General features: G+C 45.3%; 1 protein-coding gene across 3 annotated transcripts; it reads right to left on the bottom strand.

The window, feature by feature from the left end:
* Window positions 1-793: 793 nt before the first annotated feature.
* On the bottom strand, window positions 794-27,797 carry Apmap (adipocyte plasma membrane associated protein). 3 transcript variants are annotated; one of them, XM_004874779.4, is made up of 9 exons: window positions 27,623-27,797; window positions 16,341-16,457; window positions 13,275-13,390; window positions 6,677-6,769; window positions 5,552-5,668; window positions 4,644-4,818; window positions 4,110-4,244; window positions 3,552-3,744; window positions 794-1,764 (listed from the first exon to the last, which is right to left on the bottom strand). In XM_004874779.4, the coding sequence occupies exons 1-9, from the start codon at window positions 27,712-27,714 to the stop codon at window positions 1,555-1,557; spliced, it is 1,248 nt and encodes a 415-aa protein (XP_004874836.2). In that variant the 5' UTR covers window positions 27,715-27,797; the 3' UTR covers window positions 794-1,554. The 3 variants fall into 3 exon arrangements, with proteins under 3 accessions (XP_004874836.2, XP_004874837.2, XP_087044743.1); XM_004874780.4 differs by having other exon boundaries at window positions 27,611-27,747; XM_087188617.1 differs by lacking the exon at window positions 27,623-27,797 and adding an exon at window positions 21,242-21,405.

The following is a 27,797-nucleotide window of genomic DNA, read 5'->3' as shown; positions in this document are numbered from 1 at the left end:
AGAATCAGTACCTCAATCAGAATCCAGATGTCTCTGCTGAAAACTGTGAAAACAGCTTGCCAGTTTCTCTTCACCAGTGAGAAATGAGCACAACAGAACCAAGGTGGCGGCCACAGGCACAGAACAGAGGCTGCAGTCACCTTGCAGCCATGGGGGCCATGTGCAAGGCATGGTGCAGGCTGTCTAGAAGCTACTGCACTTCCCCCCTGCAGGCACATGAACAGCACTAACAGCCACCCCATCAGGAAATATATTGCCTCATCTGGGCTGCAGTGGTTCTCACCTCTACTCCCAGTCATTTCTTCCGCATGACACTATCCAAGGAGTAACACACAGATGATGCAAGGTCACTTTGCCCAACTGCCACCCCCTGAAGGAGGCACAACCAGCACCCAGGGCAGGCAGAGGATGAGACCAACGGCTCAATTACCACAGCTGTCCATACTTCTGAATTTTGCTAATATTACTCAAACTGTTTCACCCATCAAGTTGTTCCAAACACTGGCAGAGACAATCCTGCAGGCATTCCCAAGCACCTGCTGCTACAGGACCTAGCCCGTGCTGCAGCTGGACAGCAGGAGGGAAGCCAGCGCCCAGTTACCCACAGGGAACCAGCACCAAGGCCGAGGTCAGGATCTTGGAAGTCTGCAATCTCTTGGGCAAACCAACAGGCGGCTTGGCCCTAACGTCCTGGCCAGGACAGCCCTCCCAGCAATTCTGAGGGACAAAACTTCAATCACTGAAATGATTACAGCAGAGAAGAATTTCCCAGGACACGCCATCAGCAGCAAAGTGAATTTAAAACTATTTATTATCAAAATTAAGACCAGTGTATCGACCTGTCAAGGTGTACAGCAGTTGGGGTCAGGGGGATATGACACTAGCAAAAGATAGGACATCACACATGCACTGCCCACACGGGGAAGCAGAACAAAGGTAGAGACAGCACATTCCCAGATGGGCTCTGTGATGCAGACTCCCAAGGGCTCAGTATGCACAGAAAGAACCCGCATAGGGCCTACCACTGCAGGCCTTTCCCTCCCGCCTGCTCAGGTCTGGAAACCTCTGGTATGCAGAGGCCAGGCGGCAGCAGGTGAGGCTGGGAGGACCCCACACATGGAGGGGGGCACCCAGAGCTATGTCCCACAGAGCCACAGGCTCCCCCACATACCCCCACACTCAAACTGTGTTCCCTGGCCCTTCTGTGCAATCTGAAAGCACACGCCCCCCCTTAAAGAGGGACACTGAAACCTCAGGATAAACCAGGAAGAGCAGTGAGGCCCTGGAAACTCATCAGTGGTTCTGGCCACAGGCCCTAAGCTCTATGGACAGTGCAAGTTTCTCATGTCCTAAAGAAAGACAGTGCCTAGAGACATTATTTTTTCTTTTAAGAAAAAAATGGCTTTCTGTGAATTGATCTTCCCTCTAAAGATGTCACTCCCAGGACAGGGGCTCCCTCGGGCTGCAGTCACCTTTCCATCCACACCTCCAAGGGCCCATAGGTGCTGAGACAGCTGTGCCCAAGGCTGCTCCAGCTTCCTGACACGCCCCGGCCTAGACTGACTGCAGGTTGAGCCTGCAGAGGAAGGGCGACCGGAAGGAGCCCAGGTACAGGTGCCCATCGTGCTCATGCACCTCACTGATGTAGGAGGCCACCAGCCCATCGGGGTCGTGCAGGCTCCTCCGGAAGGCGCCGCTGTCACTGAGCTCCAGAACCAGGCTGTACCGTGGCAAGAACTTCATCACCGTCTCCTGACTGAGCAGCTGGGGAGAAGCACAAAGGAGCGGCCCTCTGACATGAGAAGGCCAAACACTGGCGACCCCACAGCCCTCACCACCCGGGTAGCAGAGTCCAGAGCCCCTGTGCCTGTGGCCCACAGACTGGGCCAGGGGCCACACCAGCAGCAGCACAATTCTGCACAGCCACCCTGAGCATGCAGAAAATAAGTCCCACCCGGGAAGTTACCACACCAAAGCCAAGGCTGCTGGTGACCTCATCTAGCAGAACATGAGGCCAAAGCCAGCAAAGCTTCACAGGATCAACAAGTCCCCTGGTGAGGGTCAAAGAATGTCAGGCATGCAGGGTACAAAGGACGGAGACCCAAGAAAGCTTCCATTCAAGACAGCCTGAAAAGTTCAACGTGCTATGTGCCACAACCTTGGACATGGCCCATGGCACCAGCCTGATACAGGGGCACCTCCTTGCACAGGCACAGGGCACAGGGCTGATGAGGAGGCTGAGACGGGAACCACATGGGGAGGGAGTGATGGCTGCAGAGAGGACCCAGCAGGAAGCTGTGACGCAGGGGTGGGCAAGAGGAGTGAAGTGAATGAACAGTAGGTCTCCACCCAAACACAGGCAGATATCCCACAAGTCACACCTCCCCGTCGAGGAAATGTGGACTGCTCTAGAAGGCTTACCAGCAAGGGATGGGCTATGTGACAACACGCAGGACTCCAGAACCTCCTGTAACACAGAGCCTCTCTCTGCCTCCCTATCTTACCCCAAAGATCCCACCCTCTAGCTCCAACAGTCACTTTCCAAAGCCTCTGAAACCTCAGCCTCCACAACCAGCACTGAGTCCCTGACTTGTATCGGCTGCTAAGGCTGGATCACCACTCTCAGCCTGGCCCTGGCCCTCTAGCCCAAACCCCACACCAAAGGGCCTCAGGACTGGCCACTGTGTGTGCACCTGATCCTGACCTAACTAACCCCAGCTCCACAGCCAGCAGGGCTGCTCCAGGATGCCCACCTTTTCCACGGCAGCTTCCTAAGACTGTGCCCTTAATAGCATAGTCAGGGCTGCTGTGAGGCTGAGCGGGGTGGGTATACAGGGGACTAGAACCACAGTGGCCAGAGGAGGCCTCAGAGCCTCCTCTGCAGAGGGACAGAGAGTGTACCGCTACAGCGGGGCAAAGTGGCACAGGCCTCAGGGCCCACAGGCGAGGCCATACCTGCAGCAGGGTAGGGTGACACAGGGTCAGGACCCACAATGAGGGTGTCCTTGCAGCAGGGTAGGGTGGTACAGGCCTCAGAGTCCATGGGTGAGGGGTGCTGAAGGCGCTGTGAGTGCCACTGGCAGGTGGATAGTGTTTTTATAATAGTGTGAATATCAGGATGGCCAAAGGCAGACTCCATGAAGATCGAGGGAGGAAATGGGCAAAATGCAGGCCGAGGTGAGGCAGGAAGATGCCCCTAATGACTGCTTCCTCCATGAAGGACCTAGCAGGGAGTGGGGCAGGGCCAGGGGGGCCTGGGATGGCCAGGGAGGAGGGGGCTGAACCTGACATGGGGTGGGGGCCCCAGAACACAATGAGCAAAGATGACAGAAGGCTCCTAGAAACAGAAAGCAGAAGGAAAAGGGGGGAGACCAAAGGGTCAAACATTTAAATTTATATTTCGAAATGAAGAATAAAGTGTGTTTTACGTAGACATCACAAATACCAAAGATTATGAGCAGAACTAGAACTTTTAGGGCTATAAAGGTCAAAAAGAGCATAATTAGATTCATTTTTCATTGTGTTTTTTGGCACTATAGTTTTCTAGTTACCTTGAAAATCATCCTTTTGATCCAGGGCTTGTCTGATAGGAAATCCAGCATGGAGAACCCGGGGTTCTGGCGGATGACGGACATGGCAACCCAGTAGCCCCCCGAGCTGCTGGGCCTGATGTTGTCGGGGAATCCGGGCAAGTTCTCCGCGAACACATCGGCCCCACCCTTCATCAGGCCTGACACGTAGACCCTGGAAAGTTCCATGCAGGCAGAGCTCAGCCCCAGTCAGAGGAAGATGCCCCAGCCAAGTGCCAGACAGGTCCTAATCCAAGCACAGGCGTGGAAACATTGTGGAGGGTGTTCCTGGAGAGCACCCAGAGAGAAGCAGGAGGGGACCAAGGCCCAGAGTGCAGGGAAAAGGGACTCCGTTGTGCTGGCGTTAAATCGAGACCCTCGTAGACAACTCCCAAGGGGCTGAAGTAGAGGAAGAAGCCCACCTTTGAGTATGGCTTCCACCCGTGGGACACAAGCCAAGAGCACCCGCTATACCCCAGACTCCCTCCCACCCGGTCTCTACCCACAGTGACACCAGCTGCCTGGGGATACAACACACACCTGCGTATCCTCGCCATGGTCGTTTCCACCACCAGGACAAAGTCCTCCTCAGGAGACAGCTGCACTCCATTGGGAAACCGTAGCTGGTCCAGAAGCACCCGCACCTCCTGGGTCTCAGTGTCATACTCCAACAGGCTGGGGAACAAGTACAGTCACACAGGAGGGTCTGCACGCTTGCAGCCTGGTCCCACTCTGGGAGGTGACCCCTAACTCAGAGTGGCCAGGCCTAGTTGCTGTGCTGCCCTGGAGCTGGGTCAGCCCCAGGGGGGCCGGCACTCCAACCCCAGGCCCTCCAGCAGGCCAGCTGTCTATGGGCACCCTGTCTGTCCACACCACCCATTGTACACTAGCCTGTGCCATTTTATTTTCTCAAAGAAGTGAGGGCACCTGCTCCCCCACCAGTTTCAGACACCATCAGGGCCCTTCCCAGGAGCTGAAGGAACACTGTGGAACACACCAAAACTCCAGAGGCTGTCAGTATGACGCAAGGTCACCTGCTGGGCACAGTCTGGGCAAGGATGAGTCCACACCTACCGCCCGTCATCGGTGCCTTCCATAACCAAGAACAGGTAATCTCTTCTCTGCCACTTGCTGCTGGAATCAGTGAAGTAAATCTTTCGCCCATCCCGAGTAATGGCAAGATCGTTCACAAAGGACATCTTCCTTCCCTCAATGGGCGTCTCGGAGGACAGCAGCAACTTCACTTCCCCTGAAGGGAGAAAGAAAAAGAAAGGCTGGCTTCCATTCTAAGAACTTGTTTCTCAATGATTCCAAAATATTAATCAGCTCAACTGATGTAAAGAGAGAAAGCTAAAATGAGCTTCTCTGGGTCTCATGTCAGAAGAGGGACTCCTTCCTGCAGTGAGAATGGTGCATCCATCAGCTGATGGGTGATGAGTGCACTTATCCTCAAGGCAGAACCCCTCCCCAGGAGCAATGTGAAGTCCCGCAGATGGGTGCCCACCGATGAATGGGTGGCCATGGATGGATGGGTGCCCAAGGACAGGTGCCCACACATAGGTGCCCCACGGCCTACCACAGTGCCTCATCCTCGGCATGAACCTGTACCATGAAAGCTATGAGCCTGGTCATGGTGACAGGACAAACAGTCAGGGGGCAGAAAGGAAGAAGGAAGGGCAGCTAAAAGATAAAAAGAAATGAGGGACAGAAACAGAGAGAGGAAAATAAAGACAGAGCTAGAAAAGAGTTCTAACACCCACAGAGTGAGTCTGTCTGAGACCCTAGGCTATAAAATCCAACTGTCTGGGAAGTCAGGGCAGGCCTTACAGCAACACGGACTGATACCAGCTGCCGCACAGCCAATGCTTAATGAGCGGGAAACCTCGGCAAGGCCTCGGTGACTCTAACAAATCCTACTTAATCCACTCATGCATGCACAGATGTAAAATCATCATGGAGGAAAATAAGTCACTGTCACGTACGTTTCCGGGGGTTAACTTCAAACAGCCCCTTGTATGCGTCAACCACAAAAAGAGTGCCATTGGGCCCCACACGGATGCCCAGGGGCCTCCCACAGGCAGGTTCATCCTCGCGAGTCTCTAGGAAGAAGCAGACAGGCAGGCGTTGAGCCACTGCACCCACCTCGGGGTCTAGCACCTCACCCCTCACTAGACAGACTCGGGACTGTACACAGCAGAGGACAGGGTGTTAGCACTGGACCTACAGGGTGCTGGGGTACCCAGTGTGGGGAGTTCACCATGGGGCTCACCACAGGGCTCACTGCAGCTGCTCAGTGTCCACATACAATGGAACAGAGCAAAGAATCAGACACAGAGTTTAAGTCCACTGGTGAAACTGCAGTATGGATGCCAGTGCATAGCACAAAGCCTGAAAAGCCGCTCCTTGGCTCCTTGGATGTCAGTAACAATTACACCTGAGCAGGTCTATGGTGAATTTTATTTGGTTGTTCATTTGTTTGTGTCATTTTGTGCTGTGTCCACTTCACAATGAAAATGCATCACTTGTACAAAAATAACTTCCTGTAAAAATAACATCTAGGACTGGGGTTTAGTGCAATGGTAGAGCCCTTGCCTGCCATGCACAAGGCCCTGGGTCCAGTCTTCACACCACAAAGAGAAACTCTAACATAAAATAGAAATAGAAATAAAAATAAAAATAACCAGTAAGAAGCTGTGGACTATCAATTTATAAACAGTGAGGTTCTACTCTAGGTTTCCAAAATCTGACTGATGTAAGGGTGTTAGTTTTGAACAGCATTGCTAAATTCCTGAGATGCCCATGCAGGTACCACACATAAGCACCTGAGTAATGACAAAACCACCTGCTTTTTTACCAGCACTCTTACAACACTCATTAAGCTCTGAAGTGACCCCAAAAGTGATCATAGGCCCAGTGGTCTGGTGAAGGGGCGGGGCCTCAAGAAGTACTGAGTGGGACCCAGAGACAATGTGTCAAACAGAGAGCGAGTGGTCACACTGAGCATGTTCCCCCTACAGATGTCCAGCATTTTTCTCCACAGGTAAAACTACCTTTCAGAAAAAGCAGTTCCACCTTGGGCACACTTCTGAGTGACAGTCACAACTTACTGCATGGACCTGAACCAAACCGGGCGATAGTCTCTGCTTCACCATTTTCAAGTTTCAGGACTTGGCCGTCAGCTGTACCAGTGAACATCACATCTGTTTACAAAGCAAAAAGGGGAAAGGTCATCCAGGGTTGAGCCAGGAACTGTGACCACACCACCTTTTACAACAGAAGGCAATGGCAGTTCTGGGGATGAAGGGAAGGACTATCACAGAATGTTCAAGATCCCTTAAGACTTACAATGACAATACTATGGGGCCAGGAAGCCCACAGTGGGTGTGCAACATGTGAGCAAGTGTGTCACATGTGAGTCAGTGAAACGAGCAGTGAGGCCTCCCTCCAGTCCTGAGTTCCCAGGCTGGCGCTCAGCACTCAGCACAGTTACATCCACCTCACAGCTGTGTTCACTGTGGACACAGATCACACCCTACAGAGGACAGGAACTGCTAAGAGTCCTCAGGGTAAAATTAAAGCACAAAGCACTCACTTCAGTGGCATATGTACTAAACTAGACCAAGACAGCAGATGAGCACAGCTCTGATGAACAAATCCCTAAAACATCCCACAGCTTTTAAATGCATATGGCAAACTCTAGAGTGAGCACTACAAAATACAAGAAATTTATAAACGATATGCTAAGAAGAGAGAAAATAGCATCATAAAAAATGTTCAATTTAAAACTACAAAAGGCAGAAAAAGACAAAAATAGAAACAAAAACAGAACTCAATGACAAATATGGTAGATATTAATAAGCCCAGGATATCAATCACTTTAAACGTCAATGGTCTAAATACACCAATTGAAAGAGAGAGTAGAGCAACAAAGAAGATCTGGCTGTGTCTTGTTTACAAGAAACATACTTTAACACAGAGCCACATACAGACAAACAGCACAGGAATGGAGAAAGACCACCATGCAAACGCTACTTCAGTCAGAGCAACTACAAAGCTAGGAAAGTACTAAGAGGTAGAGAGAAACAGTTTGTGAAGGTAAAGGAGTCAGTTCTCCAAGGAGACACAGCAATCGTGGATGTGGATGTGCCTCCCAACACAACATCAAAATATGAGGCAAACACCAATAAAACTGCAAGGAGAAATAAAATCTACTGTGACTGAGTAGACTGGAGTCTTCAACATCCTTCTTCTGGAAATGGACAGATCAGGCAAGCAGAAAGTCAGTAAGACACGGCTGGGCTCAACTGCATCACTGCCAGTCACCAGCGCACCAACTGACATCCATGAGGGCCTGCCTCATCAGCAACAGCGGCCTTCCACACCCAGAGGGCCATGTCTGAGCACTACACCAGTCACAGTCAAACATGTTTTTTAAAACTGTGCCTACACTGAAGGAAACAGTTTTTTGTCTTTATTCCTTAAATGTAATAGTACTTATATCGCATTTACATCATCTCAGGTACTATAGCTGATGGAGAGAAGATTTGGAGTACACAGGAGGATGTAAACAACTCTACGAAAATGCTGTGCCATTCTGTACGAGACCTGAGCAATTGGGGTCTTGGAGCCGACTCCTGGCACTGACTGTGTTTATTCTCCTCAGACTCACACATAACATTCACCAACCCTGACCACATTCTGGAACCTAAGACACACTTAACAAATTTTAAAAAGCAGAAATCATATAACATCTGTTCTCAGACCACAATGGATTTAAACTATAAGTCAATAACAAAAATGTAGTTACAAAATCCCAAAATTCTTAGCGATTAAACAACATAGTTCTTATACAGCTTGAAGAAGAAATTTCATGAGAAATTAAAAATATTTCAAGCTGAATGAAAATGAAAATGATTTATCAAAGTTTTGGGGATACAGCAAAAGTAATACTTAAAGGAAAATTTAGAGCACCATACAGGTATGTTAGAAAGTTTAATATATTTAAATTCAGTAATCTATGTTTCCGACTTAGGAAACTAGAAAAAAAAAGATCAAATTAAATCCAAAACAAACAGATGACAAGAATTTTTTTTTAAATCAGGGTAGGTACTGATGAAATTGAAAACAAATCAAGTTTTAAAAATCAATAAAACCAAAAACTGGGTTCTTTGAAAAGATCAATATAACTGACAAATACCTAGGCAGGCTAAGAAATAAAGAGAGGAAATACAAATTGCTAACATCAGAAATGAAAATGTGGACATCACTAAAGATTCCATGGATTCCACGGATAGTAAAAGAATAACAAAGGAATATTATGAACAATGCTGTATCTAAATTAGATTAAATGAACCAATTCCTTGAAGGACGTGATCTGCCAAACTATACAAGGAGAAACACACAATGTAAATTTTCCTGAATCTATTAAAGAAACTGACTAATAATCTTACAAGACATAATGCATCAGGCTCAGATGAGTTCACTCATGAATTCTATCCAACATTTAAGAATTATAACCAATTCTCTAAAATTTCTTTCAGAAGGCAGAAGCAGTCAGAATACTTCCTAACTTATTCTATGAGGCCAGCATTACCCCAATACCAAAAGCCACACAAAGGCATAAGAAAACTACAGATTAGTATTTTTTATGAAGACAAATGCAAAAACCCTCTACAAAGCATTAGCAAATCAAACCCAACAGTGTATACAAAGAACCATACACCACAACCAAGTGGGATTCATCTTTGGTATGCATGCAAGCCTGGTTTAACATTCAAAAGTTAATTAATGTTCTCTATCACACCAAAGGCTAAAAGAAAAATCCCATGATTGGATCAACAATCATGACTCAGAAAAGGCATTTGAAAAGGTGCAACCTCCATCCTGGGGAAAAGAAAAACCTCTCCATAAGCTGGGAATGGTGGGAGCTTCCTTAATTTGATAAAGACTATCCACAAGGCCTGGGGATTTAGCTCAGTGGTTTCACTGCCTGCTGCGCAAGCCCAAGGACCCAAGTTGGATCCCTGGTACCAAAAAAAAAAAAAAAAGACTATCTATAGACAATAGCTGACTGACACTGCCACGAGGACTCAAATCTCTCCTGCTGAGATTAGGAACAAGGAAAGGCCATCTCCTCACCATTCATTTTAATATTATCTTGAAGGTCACAACTGACTCAATAAGAAAGAAAATTGAAGGTCTATCAATGAGGAGGAAAAAATAAAACTGTCTTTGTTTATAGATGAAACACTGTCTGGAAGAATCAAGCAAAACAAGAAGTAATTTGCAGTTGTAACAATGTTACAGGATACTAGGTTAATAATATGCAAGTCAATCACATTTCTATATACTACCAATGAACAAATGGAATTTGAAATTAAAAACATCATTTATATTAGCTCAAAACAATGATATAGTTAGGTATAAATAAAACAAAATATACAAGCTCTGGATTTAGCTCAGTGGTTCCACCGCCTGCCTCACAAGTGCAAGGACCCGAGCCTGATTCCTGGTACAAAAAAAAAAATACAAGTTCTGCACAAAGAAAACTATGAACTATGATTAAAGAAACCAAAGAACTGGATAAATGGGTAAGACAATTCAATATTATCAAGAAGTCACCTTTTCCCAAATTGACCTAGATTCAATGCAATCTGAATCAAGATCCCAGCAAGTTACTCTGTGGATATCAGCAAACTGATTCTAAAGTTTATACAGAGAGGAAAAAAACCCAAAAGCATCAACATAATACTAATAGAGAAGAGCAAATTCACCAAACTAAAGAGCCCAGAAATAGACTCTCATAAACACAGCCAACCCATCCTTGACAAAGAAGCAAAGCCAATAAAATGGAGGAAAAAAACAGCATTTCTCACATTCGGTGCTAAAACAATGGGATGTGTACAAAAATTAATCTAGACACAGATTTTACACCCTTCACAAAAATGGACTCAAAGTGGATCATAGACCATTATGCAAAATGCAAAACTATAAAAATTCCAAGGAGATAACATAGGAGAAAATCTAAGCGATCCTGGGTATGACAATGACCTTTAAGATTGAGGTAAAATCCCTAAGAAATAATTGACAAGCTGGGCTTCACAAAAATCAAAACTTCCTGCTCTGTAAGAGGCTGTCAAAAGAATGAGAAGACAAGCGCCACAGACTGGGAAAAACTATTTGCAAAAGACATGTCTGATAAAGGACTGTTATCCATAATATACCACGAACCCTTAAAACTCAGCACTAAGAAACTGAACAACTGAGTTACAAAAGTAGGCAGAGAACCTCGTCAAAGATCTAGAGGTGGGGCCGAGGATTTAGCTTAGTGGTGTTGCTGCCTAACTCACAAGCTCAAGGTCCTGAGTTCTATTCCTGGTACAAAAAAAAAGTTCTAGAGGTGGCAATAAGAGAGGTTCAGTAGCATCTGCCATCAGAGAAATGCAGATGAAAACATCTACAAGATATCATGATGAGCCCATGAGAAAGGCCAGCATCTGACATGGACAGCAAAGACTGGTAAGGATGCTCAACACCATCAGGACTCTCACTCCCTGCTAATGGGAATGCCAGGTGAAACAGCCACTCACTCGGGAAAGCACCCTCAGCTATTCCACAAAACCAAACTTACTCTTACCTTATGGTCTACTCTTTGGTATATTCACCTAAATAAATTAAAAACTTAAGTTATGTTATTTTAGATCTAAAATGTCCCCCAAAGCCTCATGTGCCCATGGGTGGATTGGGTTATGGGGGTTTATAGCTGGCTTCCTGTTAGGAGGTGGGGTTCGGTTGGAAGAGGTGGTCACTAGGGGCATGGCCTGGATGGGTCTATCTTCCTCCCAGCGCCTCCCTTTGCTCTGGCCTTCCTCTTGGCAGCTTTTCCTTCACCATGACCTTTCTGTCATGCTGTCCTGCCTTGGCACTGCAGACTATGGACTGTAACCTCTAAAAAATGTACCAGAATAAACTTCTCCTTTAAACTTTGGATGTTGGGTATTTTGACCCAGCAACAAGTAAAGTGATTACGACAGTTCATACAAAAAAACTGCACACGCGTTTACAGCAGCCTTATTCCTAATTACCAAGACCTGAAAACAAGCAGACATCCATTAGTAGATGAATGGATAAATAAGCTATAATACAACCAATCAACAGACTAGATTCCGTGTTAAAAAGAAATCTGCTATCAAACCCTGAAAACGTGGAGGAACCTGAAATGCATATCACTGAATAAAGGAGGCACTAAAAAGACTACCTGCTCTATGACTCCCACTCCATGACAGGCTGCATAAGGCAGCACAAAGGAGATACTACAGAGATGAGTGGCTACCAGGATGAAAGGGGAAGGACAGGTGATCAGGAGGGCAGGGCAGTGAGAACACTCTGCAGGATACTGTAATGGTGGACAAATGTCACTACAAACGTTCAAACCCAGAGTGCACAACACCAAGCTTGAGTCCTGATGTAAACTACAGACTCTAGGAGTACAGTTTCAAAGTGGGTTCATCAGCTGTACCAAATGTACCATATTCTTGATGATTAAAAAAATCCTTTTGGAAAATTTCTGTACCTTCTGCTCAATTTTGCTGTTAGCCTAAAACTACTCTTAAAAACAGACTCTACTCAAAAACAGATGAAGTGTGTTACTTGAAGATTATTTACCTGCTCTGTGGCCCTAACTGGCCAGCACCCCCAGGACACCAGGTCACCCCCAAACAAGGTTGCAGCAGCCACAGGTCACTGGTGCCACACTGCGTGCCACCCATGGGGTGTAACCTGAGAGGTCCCCTGGGCCTACCCAAGACTGCTGCCCATGGGCAGCCAGCTCCTCTGTGAGGAGAAATGGCAAAGGCAGGACTGGGGTCTTCTTGAAAGGTGAGGCCACCGGCTTGAGCATCACCTCCCACAGGTTCCAGTTTTAAACTGCAGTATTTCATTTTTCACCAAAAAAAGTAACATTTACTAATATATGCATCAATGTCTTTTAAAGAAAAATGAGAAGTTCTATCACACAGTATTTGGTTTTCTTGCAACAATTTTGACTTTGTCATCCAAAAATCAAATCAACAGCTACCAAGATTGGGCCAAGCTGCAGGAGCCACAAAAGACTGAAGTAAGATGAGAAATAAAGAACTGAAGGCTAGGAGCATTTAGGACTTGCAGGTCACAGCTCCCACCCACGAGTCACCAGCACCATTTCCAAAGATGCTGCTCAGAAATCCTCACACCAGGAGGTCTGTTCACCTCACCAACTGTGTCTTCTTAGTACTAAGCCTAATTCTCACTCTAACAGCAAATGCCTTGTCCAGGTTACTAGAGACCTGATTTGAGCTGGCAGCTGGGAGGGGTGCGGACATCACACAAATAGACTTCAAACACGGAGAGCTGCTCATCCCCAGCTCAAGGTGAAGCCAAAGACCAAAGGGACAAGAAACTCAGGCTCCATCCACCACCCACCTTCACAAATGATACAGGCATCACATCTGCACCCTACCTGTCCCCTTCCCAGTGCTCTGAGCACAGTGAAATGCCTCTAGAGACGGACTCAAAGTCACCAGCATCAAAATGTCATTCCAGAGAGACATAGGAGAAGCTTGAGGGCCACTTGTGCTGGGCTGCCCACCTGGCAGACACTGCTCCAGGTTCCACGGGGCTCCCTAGAACCCACCCCCTTGGCTCCATGCGCAGTCCTGGTTCACTCACCCCCGATATTTGCTATGGACTCTGGCCCAGTGAGCTGATTCTCAAACAGCCTTTCCGCCTGCCGCAACTTCGTATTTGGTTGCAGGACACCAAGCAGCAAAGGAGGTTCTTTGAAGCTGTAAAACAATGCAGTTGTAGGGATGCATCCACAAAAACACTTTGGAAAATGTCTGCTGAGGACTGATTACATGCACAATTCCCTGTTCTCCAATAAACAGAGCACATTCCAATAATATCCTTACTTGCCAGACACATAAAAGAAAAAGAAAAAAAAAAAACGGCTATCAGAAAAGGTCACACTACTAAGTAACTGTAAAAGCATCAATACGGCTAATGCCAGGGCTTTGACAGTCAACCGCTGGGCAGCACAGGCATCCACAACAGGTAACTATAAGAAGCAGGGCTCAATAGGGAAGGGTGGTAGGGGTGAAGGGTGCATAGGTAATAGGGGGAAAAAATAAGAACTAAGATACATCATGTTCAGGTACAAACACCGAATGATAAATGTAAACGTATTGTATACCTAAAATGTACCAATTAATATATAAATTTTAAAAAAAAGAAGCAGGGCTCAGCAGCACCCTGCCAGCCAGATCATGGGAGTGTGTGACAGTGTGAGAGATTGTGTGTGTGTGTGTGTGTGTGTGTGTGTGTGCGCGTGTGTGTGTTGCTGGGGACTGATCACAGGGTGCTTTATCACTGAACTACACCCCCAGACCTTTTTATTTTTTGAGATGAAGTCTCACTAATTTGCCCAGGCTAGCCTTGAACTTGCATTTCTCCTGCCTCAGCCTCTTGAAAAGCTGGGATTACAGGTGTGTGCCACCATGCCTGGCTCACACAGACTCTTCTTAAGGCCAGAACTCATGCCAACTCAGCATGGATGCTGTCTACATTCAGTTTCTGATTTCATTCTACTTCTCCCCATGTTCTGCCTGACCAGGATCCAGTGCCAATCTTCCCTCTCCAACTCTGTTGAGTGTAGATGTCATAAGCCTGTCATGCACCAGTGTATGTAGCCAGGACACTGCCTTATGGCACACCATCTGGGGGACACTGAGTCAGCAGCAGCACCAAGTCTCCACCCACAAGAACTCCAGGCAGGCCCTGGCTTCCTCGCAGAGAGGAGCAAGGGGTGGCTTTCCATAGGACAATACGGATGCTTGTAGTCATTTCTAGAAGATGTTTATCAGTTAAAGTAAAACGTAAGGTTAAGAAAATATCACAGCATTTTAGAGAAGAGATTTTGTTGCTATAACTTTAGAGACCAACAGGAAGAGTACTGCTGGCAGCTGAAAGCTGTCACAGCACAGAAGAACCATTTACTACCAGTGTGAAACTATAAAACTCAAAAGATGATAAATAAAAATTAGCAAGACAGGCAGAGGATTTAGCTCAATGGCACCACACCTGTCTCACAAGCACAAGGTCCTGAGTTTGATCCCTGGTACCCAAAAAAAAAAAAAAAAATAGCAAGAGCCATTAAGGTAATTGGCCATTAGGAGCTAAGAGAAGTCCATAAATCACACCAAGGCAGGGTCCTGGGAGACCTGTGGGGAGAGACGAAGGGCCTGACCTGAGCAGCAAGAGGGAAGGGACCAGAGCTGGGCCTTGCAGCACTCAGAGGAGCCCTGTGAGGTCCAGAGAGTGCTACCCCACAGCCACCTCTCCTCGCCCAGCATCAGGAGGCAATGGCAGCTTCCTGTCCTGAGCCAAGGACACAGGACAGAGCCCTGCTGACCTGCTCCCACCTCCCCGTCAGCTGTGTCCCCAGGACCCTGCATCATCGCTGTGCCTGTGCTGTCCCTCTGCCCTCCACAGTAGAGAGCCAGGCCGTGTGGCCTCCTGGACAAGCTTCTCCCCCACACTGCCCAATGCATGACCACCACCCAGAAAGCCCTGCCACCCTCCTTGCCGGCCCCAGGCCCCTGAGGCTCTCCTCTCTCCAACCACTTGGAGAGCTTCCCTCACTGCCTGCCTGCTGCCTCACCTGTTTACAGTAAACTTCAGTCAGCTTCACCCCATGAGTGTTCTCAGAGGGAGTCAGGACCTCATTGACCAGAACACACAACCCTCCTTCATCCCCCCACTCTGAGGTCACCTCAGCAGAAGGAGCCTGGCCCTGCACCACTATAATCATTAATGAGAATGTATATCAAGGGCCCCTTTTTCCAAGTGACGATGGCCTACATACTCCTAGATCTCCACTGGGTAAAGATAACTTAGAGAAAAAAATAGTAATTACAGGTTTTCAAAGAAATCAGTTACTCACTTCTTGGCCAAATACCCCATGCAGGTGGCCCTGCATTCCTGATATAACCCCAAGGGAACCTGTCCAGCCAGACAAAGTCCCACAGGGCTAAGAGAAGCCATAAGGTGGAGGGAGCCCCGGGCTGCAGAACAGAAGGCAAGGAGGGAAGCAGTCGCTGTCACCATCACCACCAGAACAGAAGACAAGCAGTCCAGGCATCCACAGGCCTAGTCCAGGGCAGGGCAAGGTGGGGAGGGCAGGGGGCGGTGGGTGGTAGAACAGAAGTGAGTGTGGTTATATCATCCAGGCAGGACAGAAACTGAGAAGGTCTGAGCGAAGATGGGAGAGAGCTGAAGGAAGGCCTGGGATGAGACAGACATGTACCAACTCCCCACAAGGAATGTGTTCATTATGCATCACAAACTTGTACTAAAAATAATAAAATAAAAATCCAGTTACTTACAGAATTTAAACAAGTAACTTAAGTCTAACATTCATTTATGTGCCCTTTTGCCACTTCACAGAACAAAGTTAACTCTCTATTTCTACAACTTTTTCTTATTTTGATTTCTGTCCTTAGTTTGTAAGCTTTTTCTAACAATGACAAAGACAACACCACCCACATACTCTGAGTAAAACTCAGAGTATGTTTATGCTAACCAATCAACATAAAACTCCTAAGGAAACCACGGTGCCTTCTCTCCTAACTTCCCCTCAGCCTACCCAGGCTGGCTGACTCAGCCTCCTTTCCCTCAAACCTACTTCAGCCTAACACACATCCCCCTCTGGGGAAATAAGGACTGCAGGGAGCTCACCTGAGAGGCTGAGGGTCGATGGGGGACTCTAGCAGCTTCATGGCTCCAAGCAGGGGAAGGATGAGGGTCGCAGCCAGCACCAAGAAGGTCATTCGGAAGACTCTGCCACTAAAGGAGCTGCCAGAAATAGAGCACACAGAGGTGGTCAGCAAAGCGTCCCAGGGACAGTCTGTGGAATAAAGGCCCTTTTGGCAGGAGCAGGGCCTCTCATTCGCTCCCTAGGGCAGGGTCATCGACCTTGGTGGTTTGTGATTAAGCTTTGGCACCATTTGCCATGAATAGCAAACTTTGACTGTACTTTGTTTTTTTAATCTTCCAGTGTGTAGGACACTCTGATCAGTTGTTTCCAGATCTTGAACTTCCTACTGTACCAGTTTTAAAGAGGACAAACTCAAAGAACAGATGAACACAAGAAGTAATATGAGAAAAAAGGTTACATGATGCTTGGTACTATGTGTCCCTCAGATTCTTAGGGATCAAGGAGAGTAAGGACTGGGGATATGGCTCAGTGCTACAGTACTTGCCCAGTGTGTCTGAGGCCCTGAGTTCCATCCCAGCATGGCAAGAGAGAGAGACAGACCAATTCATGAAGCAAATGGAAACCCAACAATTCCCTGAGCCTCCAACTCCCCAGTCATTTCACAGACCCCATTTTTTAGGAAGGAAATTTCAGCTCTTGTACTTGGTGGGAAGTCTGACAGATATAGTAATGACATAGACTCTACAAAATTAAAACTCTAAGCCATCTGTCCTGAAATCCTGGGAAGATCTGAAAGCTGCCTTGGAAATCTTGAGTGAAGTTTTTAGACAAATGACCAATAGTACGTAAAATATTTCTGAACCAATCCTCACATATCTTATTTCTCATCTGCTAAATAAGTGAGGAAATTTAGCTTCCTGCTACTAAATGAAGCCAATAAATCATCATTTGCTTATATAAGCTGCATTCCAATTTACTGAACACTTCACATTAATATTAACTTAAAGCAAATAAAATCATGACCACCTAAGACCACAATGGCAAACCTTTTAGAGACCAAGGACCCAAACTGCAATCCAAAACCCTCTTATTTATTGCAAAGTGCCAACACTGTAATTAAACCTGAATACTGAGGTTTTAGTTTAGAAAAGACAACTCATACAATTCATGACATCATCTCAGAGAGGGCTCAGCACGTGTGCCATGGATTCACCACCACTGGTCTAAAGTAATGCTTATTCTATCAAAAACTAAAAATGTTGACTTAAAAAATTCAAGCTTCATGCTTAACAGAACAGGCCTGATTTAAGGGCACGGTTTAGATTTCTGACAGGACCATCTTCTGACATTAAGCATGTTCAACTTCACTCCAGCTGGAGTGCAGACGTGGAGGCCCAGGTGCCAGGCTAACTTGTGCAGCACCAAGCCAAGCAGCTCGGGCCAGTTTTTTCACTGCAGAAGCCCACAGTCTCCCACTGTGAAACGGGATGCTGGCAGGGACACCTCAATGTGGTGCCCAATCCTGAACAATTGAACCTCAATAAATGAATGAAGCGGAAAGTGAAATCTACTCTTGTTTCCACTGTGGTGGGTAGAAATGAACCACAAAGGGAAACAAAGACAAAGGAGGAAAGGAGAGAGTGGCTTTCGTAAAGGGTGCCTGACAGGCACTCTGGACAGCACAACTAAGAGTGCAGGGCTCTGTCAACAGAGTGATCAGGAAACAGGTTCCTCCCCATGATGAAGGATGAAGGAACCCTAACCTTAGCAGGGACCTGAGACCTGCCCAGGACCTTCACCTACAAGGTTCTAAGACAACAAATTTGAGTTTTTTACACCACTAAGGCTTTGGTAATTTGTTATAACAGCATAGGAAATGAACAGTTTTCTAAGTTATTTCCAGCACTGAAAGCAAGATGCAGCTGTAACAGATACCTAAAAATGTGGAAGCAGCTTTGGAATTGGGCTGTTGGTGAAGGGTGGGAGAATTTTGTGGAGCAGGACAGAAAAGGCCTAGGTTTCCTCGGAGAGGCTATTAACAGAAATAGAGATGTTAAAGATTCTGCTTGGGGGTCTCGGAAGGAAGGGAGGAATATGGTAGGAAAGACATATCATCTTCTATAGACACACTAAGACCTAACTCACCATGAACAGAAATGTAGGCATAAAAGGCACTGCCAATGAGGGCTTAGCAGGATGTCAGGAACATGTTCCCAGTGACACTGGGAAATGCAGAAAGACAGAGGAATATGTAGGAAAATGGATCCTTGTGGTCCAGTGGTAGGAAGCAGGACTGGTTCCATCTTGTAGATGATGAGGCTGGACACTGAGCAGAGGACGTTTCTTAGTCTATGTCGGAGGTACAGCCCTCGTTCCCTCCTACTGCTCTCCTCCACTACAGGGCAGGTGTCAGGGGCAGAGTTAACCACTGTTTTTGTTCCTCTGACATTTCCCCTTTGCAATGAGAATTCTCATGTGTGTCAATTTTCTTTTTGATAATCCTCCAAAATTTTGCCCCTAACTTCCTTCTCTTTGCTTGATAGGGTTCAAAATCCATCCCCCAACCCTCAGGTAAACTGCAAGCCATCAGTCTTTACCCCTTCAGCTAGGTGGCAAAGCAGGTGGTACAGGTGCATAAACCCAAACAAAATGCAGGAGACCCATCAAGGGGAGCCATGAGAGCTCAGGCTCCTGGAAGAGAGCAGGCAGCCAGGAAGGAAGTCAGGTCAACCCCTTCTTCCCAGTCCTGTCCCCAAACACTAGGGCCCTACAACCTTCTTCTAATAAAAGTGACTTATGCCAGTACAGGTACAAACATCACAGGCATGAAAATGCCTATTAAGTACAGATCAGTGACGACCATTCACACAGCAAGCAAACACAACCTCGGGTCTGCAGCAAGGAAGGAGCAAGGGCCACGGGAGAAGACCAACAGGACAGTAAAAACAAGCCGTGCATGTTATATCTCTGCCTCATGAATGAGCAGAGTGGGCAGTGGGAGGCTCAGGCACTTGACCACAGCCCACACCAGAACCAGCAGGCACCAAGAAAGCCAGTTCTGACTCCAGACTGCTGCTGCCAAAGGCAAGGCAAGGGGGCAGAATCTGGCCTGAGGGCCACAGGGTCAGGGTGTGAGATCACACGGTGATATGCCTGTGCCAACACTCACATGAAGGGGGCACACAGTGTGAGACCTTTTGTGATAGATTCTTCCACCCAACATTAAGACTTCCAGGTTCACCCACGCTACAGAATGCATCAGTATACTGTTCCTTCTACTGGCTGAAGAGCCTTCTATTGTCTGTGTATCCCAAAACTCATTTTTCCACTTATCCACTGAGGTATTTCCTGTCCATGAGAGCACGAAAGGGCTCCTTTCCCTCAATTATGATTTCTTAATGAGTACAAGGTGTTTCAATGGAGTGATGAAAAGCTAGTAGTTGCCAAACATTGTAAATACATCATATACCACTGAGTTGTATATTTTAACACTGTTTATTGTATCACTGAATATTGTGTGAATTTCACCTCACCTAAGAAAATTTAATACTGATCAAAATGTTCTAGAGGATGTAATTGTTGCAAAATTCCATAATTATACTAAAATTCCCAGAATAGGAGATGATAAATGGGTGAGTTTTGTGGTCTATGAATTGCTTCTCGATAAAGACGTTTAAAATTAAAGAGCAAAATCAACCACTCTCTCACACAAGGAGCTGTAGAGCTGGCTGTGAGCACCAGTGGCAGAAAGGCTTTTGTTAGTGTGGTTCTTTTACAAGCAGGGTCCCCAAAAGAGAACACATTCAAAGGTGCACAGCGAAGAGCGGTGCCTGCCTGCCACCACAAGCACTGACCTCAAGGCCCTCTTGTACAGAGTCCAACCTGGATTCCTGTCCTTTAAAGAACCTGACATGATCACACACCCCACCCCAGCCTCCTGGGAGAAGCTATAATCCTTCTCCTTTTGGCTATCAGTAAAAAAAGTGACAGTCTAACCAAAGTGCAGCTTTGTTTTCTCCTTGCCTAACCAAACATTCTCATCTGTCTCCAACTGGAACCCAGGGCGTCACACATGCTAAGCACAGATTCTATCACTGAGCTGCACTCCCAGCCCCTGTATTTGACATTTTAAAAAGCTTAATTTGGAAATGTGATTCAGAGTTTGCAACATCCTACTTAAGTATCTGATTGCCCCTTCGCATAATGGCAACTGGTTAAATTATGTCAAAAGCAAAAGGCCTGGCCAAGACTGAAAGTGACAGTGTTTACAGCTAGAAAAGCAGCCAAAAGTGCAGATGATCTGTGTCACACACCACTCTTCTTTGCTGGGACTGAGGGGCCACCCAGTCCAATCCTCTCAAAGGTAGAAGCCCCTGGATCACCTACATAAGCTTTAGCAAGGCCCAAAGCTTCTGGTCTGGGGGTCCACAGCAGGCCTGGGAACACTTTCTTTCCATCATCATTCCTGATACACACCCAACACTCTCTCATCCAAGTCCTCTCTCATCCAAGCCCATCAGCACCACCCAGCCCCACCTGATCATCGTCTAGTGCCTACTGGAAGCTCTGTGGTCAATGTTTAGAAATAGAAGCTTAAATCTAAAGAAAACCCCTGGAGCAGTGCTGTTCAACTTAGCCTCCATGATGACGGACATACAGTAACCACTTGCCACGTGTGGCTCCTTGGCACTCGAAATGGAGTGAGCTTGCTACACAAATGGGCAAACTTGGCTGCTGTGCCCATACAGCCTTGCCTGGATCCAGCTCATTAACTTTCTGGCAGACCATCCATCTGTGGTGCCTGCACAGTCAACTATACTTCCTCCCCCTTTCCTCTATATTGGCTTCCCTCTGACTGTGCACCACATTATTTTAACTTAAATAAGAGACACTACTCTTATCCCTATCCATTTTCACTAACCAGGTGCCACACACTCTCGGCCTGTGGTGTAGACACATCCAGGAAGGCTGGCAACTTGCTTCCAGGTGCAGTCTGGGAAGTCACCTTGTTTGCCCCATCTCTCAAGAAAAGCCTGGAGGAAAGCTTGCCTCTGGGGGCATGTGAAATTTCCTGAAATGTCTTGCAGTCTCTAAGGGCAAGAACACAACCATAGTGATGCAACATGTTCTGACAATTGCTGCTGGCCCAGCCACAATTTACACAATCCTCTGTAATCCCACCAGCCGAACCTGAACATCAGACACTGGGGCCTTGAACACATCAGACACTGGGGCCTCAAACTGTGAACTAAAGCCTTGAGGGACAGACTCCAGGAGACCAAAAGCCACCTGTGACTTCTGTGGAAAACCTGTTAGCCCCCAACCCATAGGGTACCAGAACCTTGATGGTCAAGATGATCCCTGGGACCTGAGCAAGTCAAAGAGCAACAAGTCCCCCACCATTCCACGCTCCTAGGGCAGAGAAGGTGCCCTGCCCCTGCAGAAATGAGAAGACACGTAAACAAACCTCAAAAGCAGACTTCTAGATCACCTACAGCAATCCCAAAGGGAAATGAGATGAAGCAATCTGATACTCAACCACCTGGACTCTCTGAACTGGCAACAAAAGAGGATCTGGGAAAAATGAAATCAGAAATAATTTCTCAGATAACAGCAAAGATTTTGCTCATAGTGCAAGACATGATTAATAAATCTAGAGAGGACACAGATTTAAAAAATAGAGGATCTAAGGAACATGATGAAATCCCAACATAGGAAACAAATGGAATCCATAAAACAGATGCAAACAGATTTCCAGGAGATTAAGAACTCCACTGAAAGTCTGCACAGCAGAATGAACCAATGTGAGGATAGAATTTCAGATATAGAAGATAAGATTGCAATTAGTGGCCAGGAAAAGAAAAATTGCTTTAAAATTGTAAGGGAACACAAGAAATCAATCCAGCAGCTGCTAGACGATGCAAAGAAGAATAACATAAGACTGATTGGAGTCAATGAAGAAAGAGGAGAGAGTGCAGATGACATTAAAAAACTGTTCAGAGAAGTGATGGCAGAAAACTTCCCAAGGAGGGGGAAAGAACTTGACATACAGATAAGTGAGGCATAAAGGACTTCAACTAGCCTTGATCAAAAAAAATCTACACATAGGTATATAATAGTTAGGATTCCAGAAACCCAACAGAAGAACAAAATTCTACAAGCAGTGAGGGAAAAGAAACAAATCACATACAAAGGAAAGCCTATCAGAATCACAGCACACTTCTCAACGCAAACCCTCAAGGCAAGAACTTGGAGTGATGTATTTCATGCCCTAAAGGAAAACAGCCTCCAACCCAGACTGATGTACCCTGCAAAATTATCTTTCAAAATTGATGGAGAAATATGATACTTTCATGATAAAGAGCACCTCAGGAACTTCATGAATACCAAACCAGCACTCCAAAAAATTTTAGACAATATCCTAGGAAAAGACAATGAGGATCACAACCCCAGGAAACCCAGCAGAATGAATCCACTGGGCGTAACAAATTACACACAAAGGGGGAGAATCCAACAAAAAGAAAAAGTCATGACAAGGCTTTTAAAACTTTTAACTTCATCTCTCTAATGAGTGTATAATTCAATCTTGTTATTGTGCTGATTAGTATTTTTCTGATTTTAGAGTTGCACACCTTTCCTTGTGCTGTACTGGCTATTTATCATCTTCTTGTGTCTACTTTTTTTTTTTTTTGTACCGGGGATCGAACTTGGGTCCTTGCGCTTGCGAGGCAGGCGCTGTTGTGTCTACTTTTTAACTGGGTTATCTATTAATGAACTGTAAGAGTTCTTTATATATTCTGATCATAGGTTATATGCATTGTAAATATGGTCTGTTTAAGGACTACTTTTCATTTTAACGATGTCATTTGAAGTTCTAAATTTTGATGGAATCTCATTTATCAATTTTTTTCTTTTATACATCATGTTTTTTGTATCCTAGGTAGTTCTTGCCTACCCTAAATTTATAAACTTTTTCCCTTATAATTTCTTCTTAAAGTTTCATGCTTTTAGGCTTTCATATTTAGGTTCACAGATCCCTTCAAGTTATTTTTATGTATGGAAATAAAGGGTTGAGGTTAATTTTTTATATACGGATACCAGGTGTTCTAGTGCCATTTGCTGAAAACGCTATCTTTTCCTTGGCTCTTGAATTGAGTTTATATTCTATAAAATGTTAATTTTAAATAATCTTTCAAATCTCAGTGGACCATATATGTGTGATTCTATTTCTAGATTCTCTGTTTTATTCCAATGATCTATATGTCTTTCCTTACACAAAAACTGCCTTGATTACTGAAGCTTTAGAGGAAGTCTTAAAATTAGGTACTAAACGTCTTCCAACACTGTTTTGTTTCTTTTTACTTTTCTAGGTCTTTTGTACTCCTACATAACTTTTAAATTTCAATATCCAACTCTTCATTTATAGCAAGTATACATAGACCTGAATTTTTATATATACCTCATGTTTTCTAATCCTGCTAATTTCAAATACAAGTTCTAGGGGCTCCTAGAGATTTCTTAGTATTTTCTCTGTAGATGATCATCTCATCTACATACAAAGATTTGGCTTCTACCTTGCCAATCCTATCCTAATTGTGTCATTTTATTGCCAGATTATTTTGGTTTGGGCCTAGTTTCAAAGTTTAATGGACAGATGAAGAGTAAGCATATCTGCCCTTGTTCCCCACCTTAAGGAGAAAGCATTGTATCTTCTCCATTTATATAAGGCATTTTTGCTGGAAGCACGGAGTACATGTCTTTAATCTTTTGAGAAGGTTCTGTTCTACTTCTAGTCTCCTGATGGCTTTTACCATGAACAGCTGCGGAGTTTAGTCCAATACTTTTTCTCCAACTAGTGACAGGATCATATGGCTTCTTCCTTTCCTCTGTTAAAATGATGACTTTGGGGGGTGGATCTTCCAATGCTGAACCAACACTGCCATCCCTATAATAAAACTACATTCTACATGCTGCCAGTCTGACTTCTAATAGTTTGTTTTGTTAAACAAATTTCTATCTATGTTCATACCTTTTTCTTCTATTATCTTTATCCAGTTTTAGGATTAGCACAATGTTGAGTTCCTAAAATGAGGGGAGAAGTGTTCCTTTTTATCTCTGCTTTAAATGTTTGATATAATTTATCAGTTAAACTGTATACGAGCCTGTTGTTGTCATATAGGTAGGTTTTCAAGCTAGGAATATACTTTAATAGGTGCTATTCAAATTTTACATTTCCTCCAGAGTTAGTTTCATTAATTTGTCTTCCAAGGTACTTCTTAGAAGTTGTCAAATTTACTTCAAAACAGATTTTTGAAATATGCTTTCTATATCCTCTGAAATTCTGTAAAATCTGTGGTGATGTCTCCTAGGTCTTGATATTTTAATTTTAAAAATGTGTAATTGATAGCGTGTAGTAGGAAGTAAAGGTCTAAAGGAGCAGGGGAAGTGGGAGGTGTAGGGGAAAGGAAAGAAGGGAAAAGAAAAAAATATGAGAAAAGGAAAAAAATAGAAACAAAGTCTTTGCAAATAGGGAAGGGTGGAGGGGGTGAAGGGAGGGCAGGGGAAGGGGGAAAAAAATAAGAACCAAGATACTCATGTAATGGTACAAGATCCCAATGATGTATGTAAATGTATTTTATACCTAAAATGTACCAATAAACTTAATGGGGGAAAAAACATTTTAAAAAGAGCAACAAGTCCCAACTTTTTAAGCAAGTCCATCTTGAATTTGCTCATTACCCACATTTCTTTAAATTGTCTCTCCTAGAATCACTGTGTTTCCTTGAAAAAAAAAATTAGGAAATTAAGAAACAAGATAAAAGGGCAATTTAAAAAGCACACACCAGGCAGAGCTGAGATAAAAACTCCAAATTCCTGACTCTTCTCATGACCACCCCATCTCCTCCACACTGTCTCCCTTACATTCAGTCTTAAAATGGAAAAAAAGGAAAACAGACCTAGCATATTTTTAATTAGCCTAAAAGCCTTCCACAGTTTACTGAAAAAGCACCTGTTCTCAGTGTATTCATTCTTTACTCCTAACAGTTACACATGGACATTAAAAAGTTCTCTTCCTGGATAGAACTGTGTTACCAAAGGGAAGGAATAGTTTCACAGTGCACAATTATCTTTCAATAAAGACTCTAACATATTTGCATAAACCATTACCAAATAATAATTGTAAGTTTGCACTAGTATGCTAAAGACCTTAGCTCATCTATGCTCCACACTGAATAAAAAGTTAGCAATCAAATGCTCCATTATTGCTCAAATACAGAAATTTGAGAGCTTTAGCATAAAATCTTATCTCTGAAGCACAATTCCTAAACTATGTTCTCAATCATTGTCCAGCTGCAAATTCTACCCCACTTCATTCACTTTCATTTCTTTGTTAACACTATTCCTCATACCTCAGTGACCTCAGTAAAATACAGCAAATGTCATCTTTCATGCCAAGAGTCAGAAGATCTGCTACAGGATCACTAGTCCTCCCTACTGCCCAAACCCACTGTCCTTCTAGTCTGTTAGTTTAATAATGTCTTTCAAGGTTCCTTTTGTCCTGTTTAGCATATCTAAAGTTTATTTAACATTTTTCTGTTTCTACTTCCTCCAAATTTCTTCACTGCACCCTCCATAGACAGGCTTCCCTATTTTAGCTTGAGTCTCAACCTTTAGGGTAACCAAAAAGATCATTAAGTAAACCACTAGAAATTACCACAGAAGAATGAAAAATATAGAAGAATCACAGACAAAAATAAGAAAAACAGATTTAATGTTAAAAGTGGAAAGAAGGTAGGTGAGAAGAACTCTCTTTGAAAGAAACCATTACAGGAATACAGGAAAGGGATCGATAAATCAAAGGAAGATTTTAAAAAAATACAGGAAGAGGGCTGGGGACTTAGCTCAGTGGTTCCAGCACCTGCCTCACAAGCACAAGGACCCGTTCAATCCCCAGTACCAAAGAAAAAAAAAAAAAGTCTTTGAGAACAACTAGGGCAGGGGATTTAGCTCAGTGGTTTCGCCACCTGCTGCGCAAGCACAAGGACCCAAGTTCAAACCCCGGTACCAAAAAAATACAGAAAGCTAAGAATTGAGTCCATAGACAGGGAAGTCACAAACACACAACAGAAAAGATCAGGTGGCAAAAGATGACTCTGGAGCATCTAATTTAACTTGTCATTAAGGAAAAAATCCCCAAGGAAAAGCTGACAAACAATTTAATAAAGTCTGCCCTCAGGCCCTCTAACAAGTGCCCCAGATACTGTATGCCAGAGTTTCAACACACTGCACTTTCATTTTTCAGGTCAAAGTGCCTGTTCTCAAGTTTCTGTCATAAAACACGGCCAGCCACGCATGCCCATTCTAAAAGAGACATTAGTTTAGTTAACCAGCAGAGATTAACTCACAGTATCTACAGAAAGCAGGGTGATCAACTTCCCCTGCTTTGCCCAACGGTAGCGCTGAAAAGCCTTGGGAATGAGAAAGCTCCAAGTCCAGGGCAGCCTGTCACCCACAGGATGACGGCTACGTCTTCCTGACCTTTCTACAGCCCTGGGAGTCCACGCTAACTGCCACAAAACCGTCTCTCCAAACTGCCTTCCCAGAGCCAAACACTGCTGTGAGCTACTGATCTCCCTCAGTAAGTCCCTCTCATTAATCATCACCGAATAAATTCAGCACATCAGGGGCAAAAACGCCTCTTGATCAGTAGGTGTCACACCCCTTGGCACACTTTCGATGACCAATAAACAGTTATTTCTATTAACATATAAATTAATTCCAAAACTTGGAGCTTCATCTGTGGGACCGCTTGGTTGGCCCTAGAAATTCAAATTATGAAAATCGGGACACAAAATTAAAAAGTGAATTTTAAGTACATGAAATTCTACATTTAAGAATCATGCTTTGGTTTTTAGCAACAACATATAGTACACTTGAATTCTGGAGGGATGGAAGAGGAAGCAAAGATCAAAAGCCCAAAATTTATCAAGTGTCAACAACCAGTTCCCCCCCGTCTCTGTCCCCATTGGGAAGCCTGCAAGCCTGAGTCCCACGGAATGTGTCCACACCAACATTCTGTCCTCTGCAGGGTGTGGGAGGTGTCCACACGGCATGATGCAAGTGTGGCTCGAGGCCTAGGGACTGTCACCCCACACAGAGGACCAGGGGAGGGGAGGAAGGGACAGGTCTGGAGGCTGTCACCCCACACCGGACCCTGCGTGGGGAGAAAGGGACATGCTTGGGACACCCGGGAACTCTGGCGCAGCCGCAGGGCTACCTGCTGGCCTACCTGACGGCCTACCTGCCCTCCTTGGCCTCCGGGGCCGAGCCGTGGTCCGTGAGGACCTGGGGTCGCAGGGGGCGGCGCTGCCGCAGCCCGTCCGCCTCGTTCATCCTGAAGCCGCAGTTCCTAATAATGCCACCCGCCCTTGGCGCGAAGAGGTGATGTCACGCCCTGGCCCGCCCACAGCGCACGG

The sequence above is a fragment of the Heterocephalus glaber genome, unplaced genomic scaffold (assembly GCF_053883595.1).
Source record: "Heterocephalus glaber isolate CG9 unplaced genomic scaffold, H.glaber_assembly_v1.0 deba00001532, whole genome shotgun sequence".
Taxonomy (NCBI): Eukaryota; Metazoa; Chordata; class Mammalia; order Rodentia; family Bathyergidae; genus Heterocephalus; species Heterocephalus glaber.
This window is presented reverse-complemented; position numbering and strand designations above follow the sequence as displayed.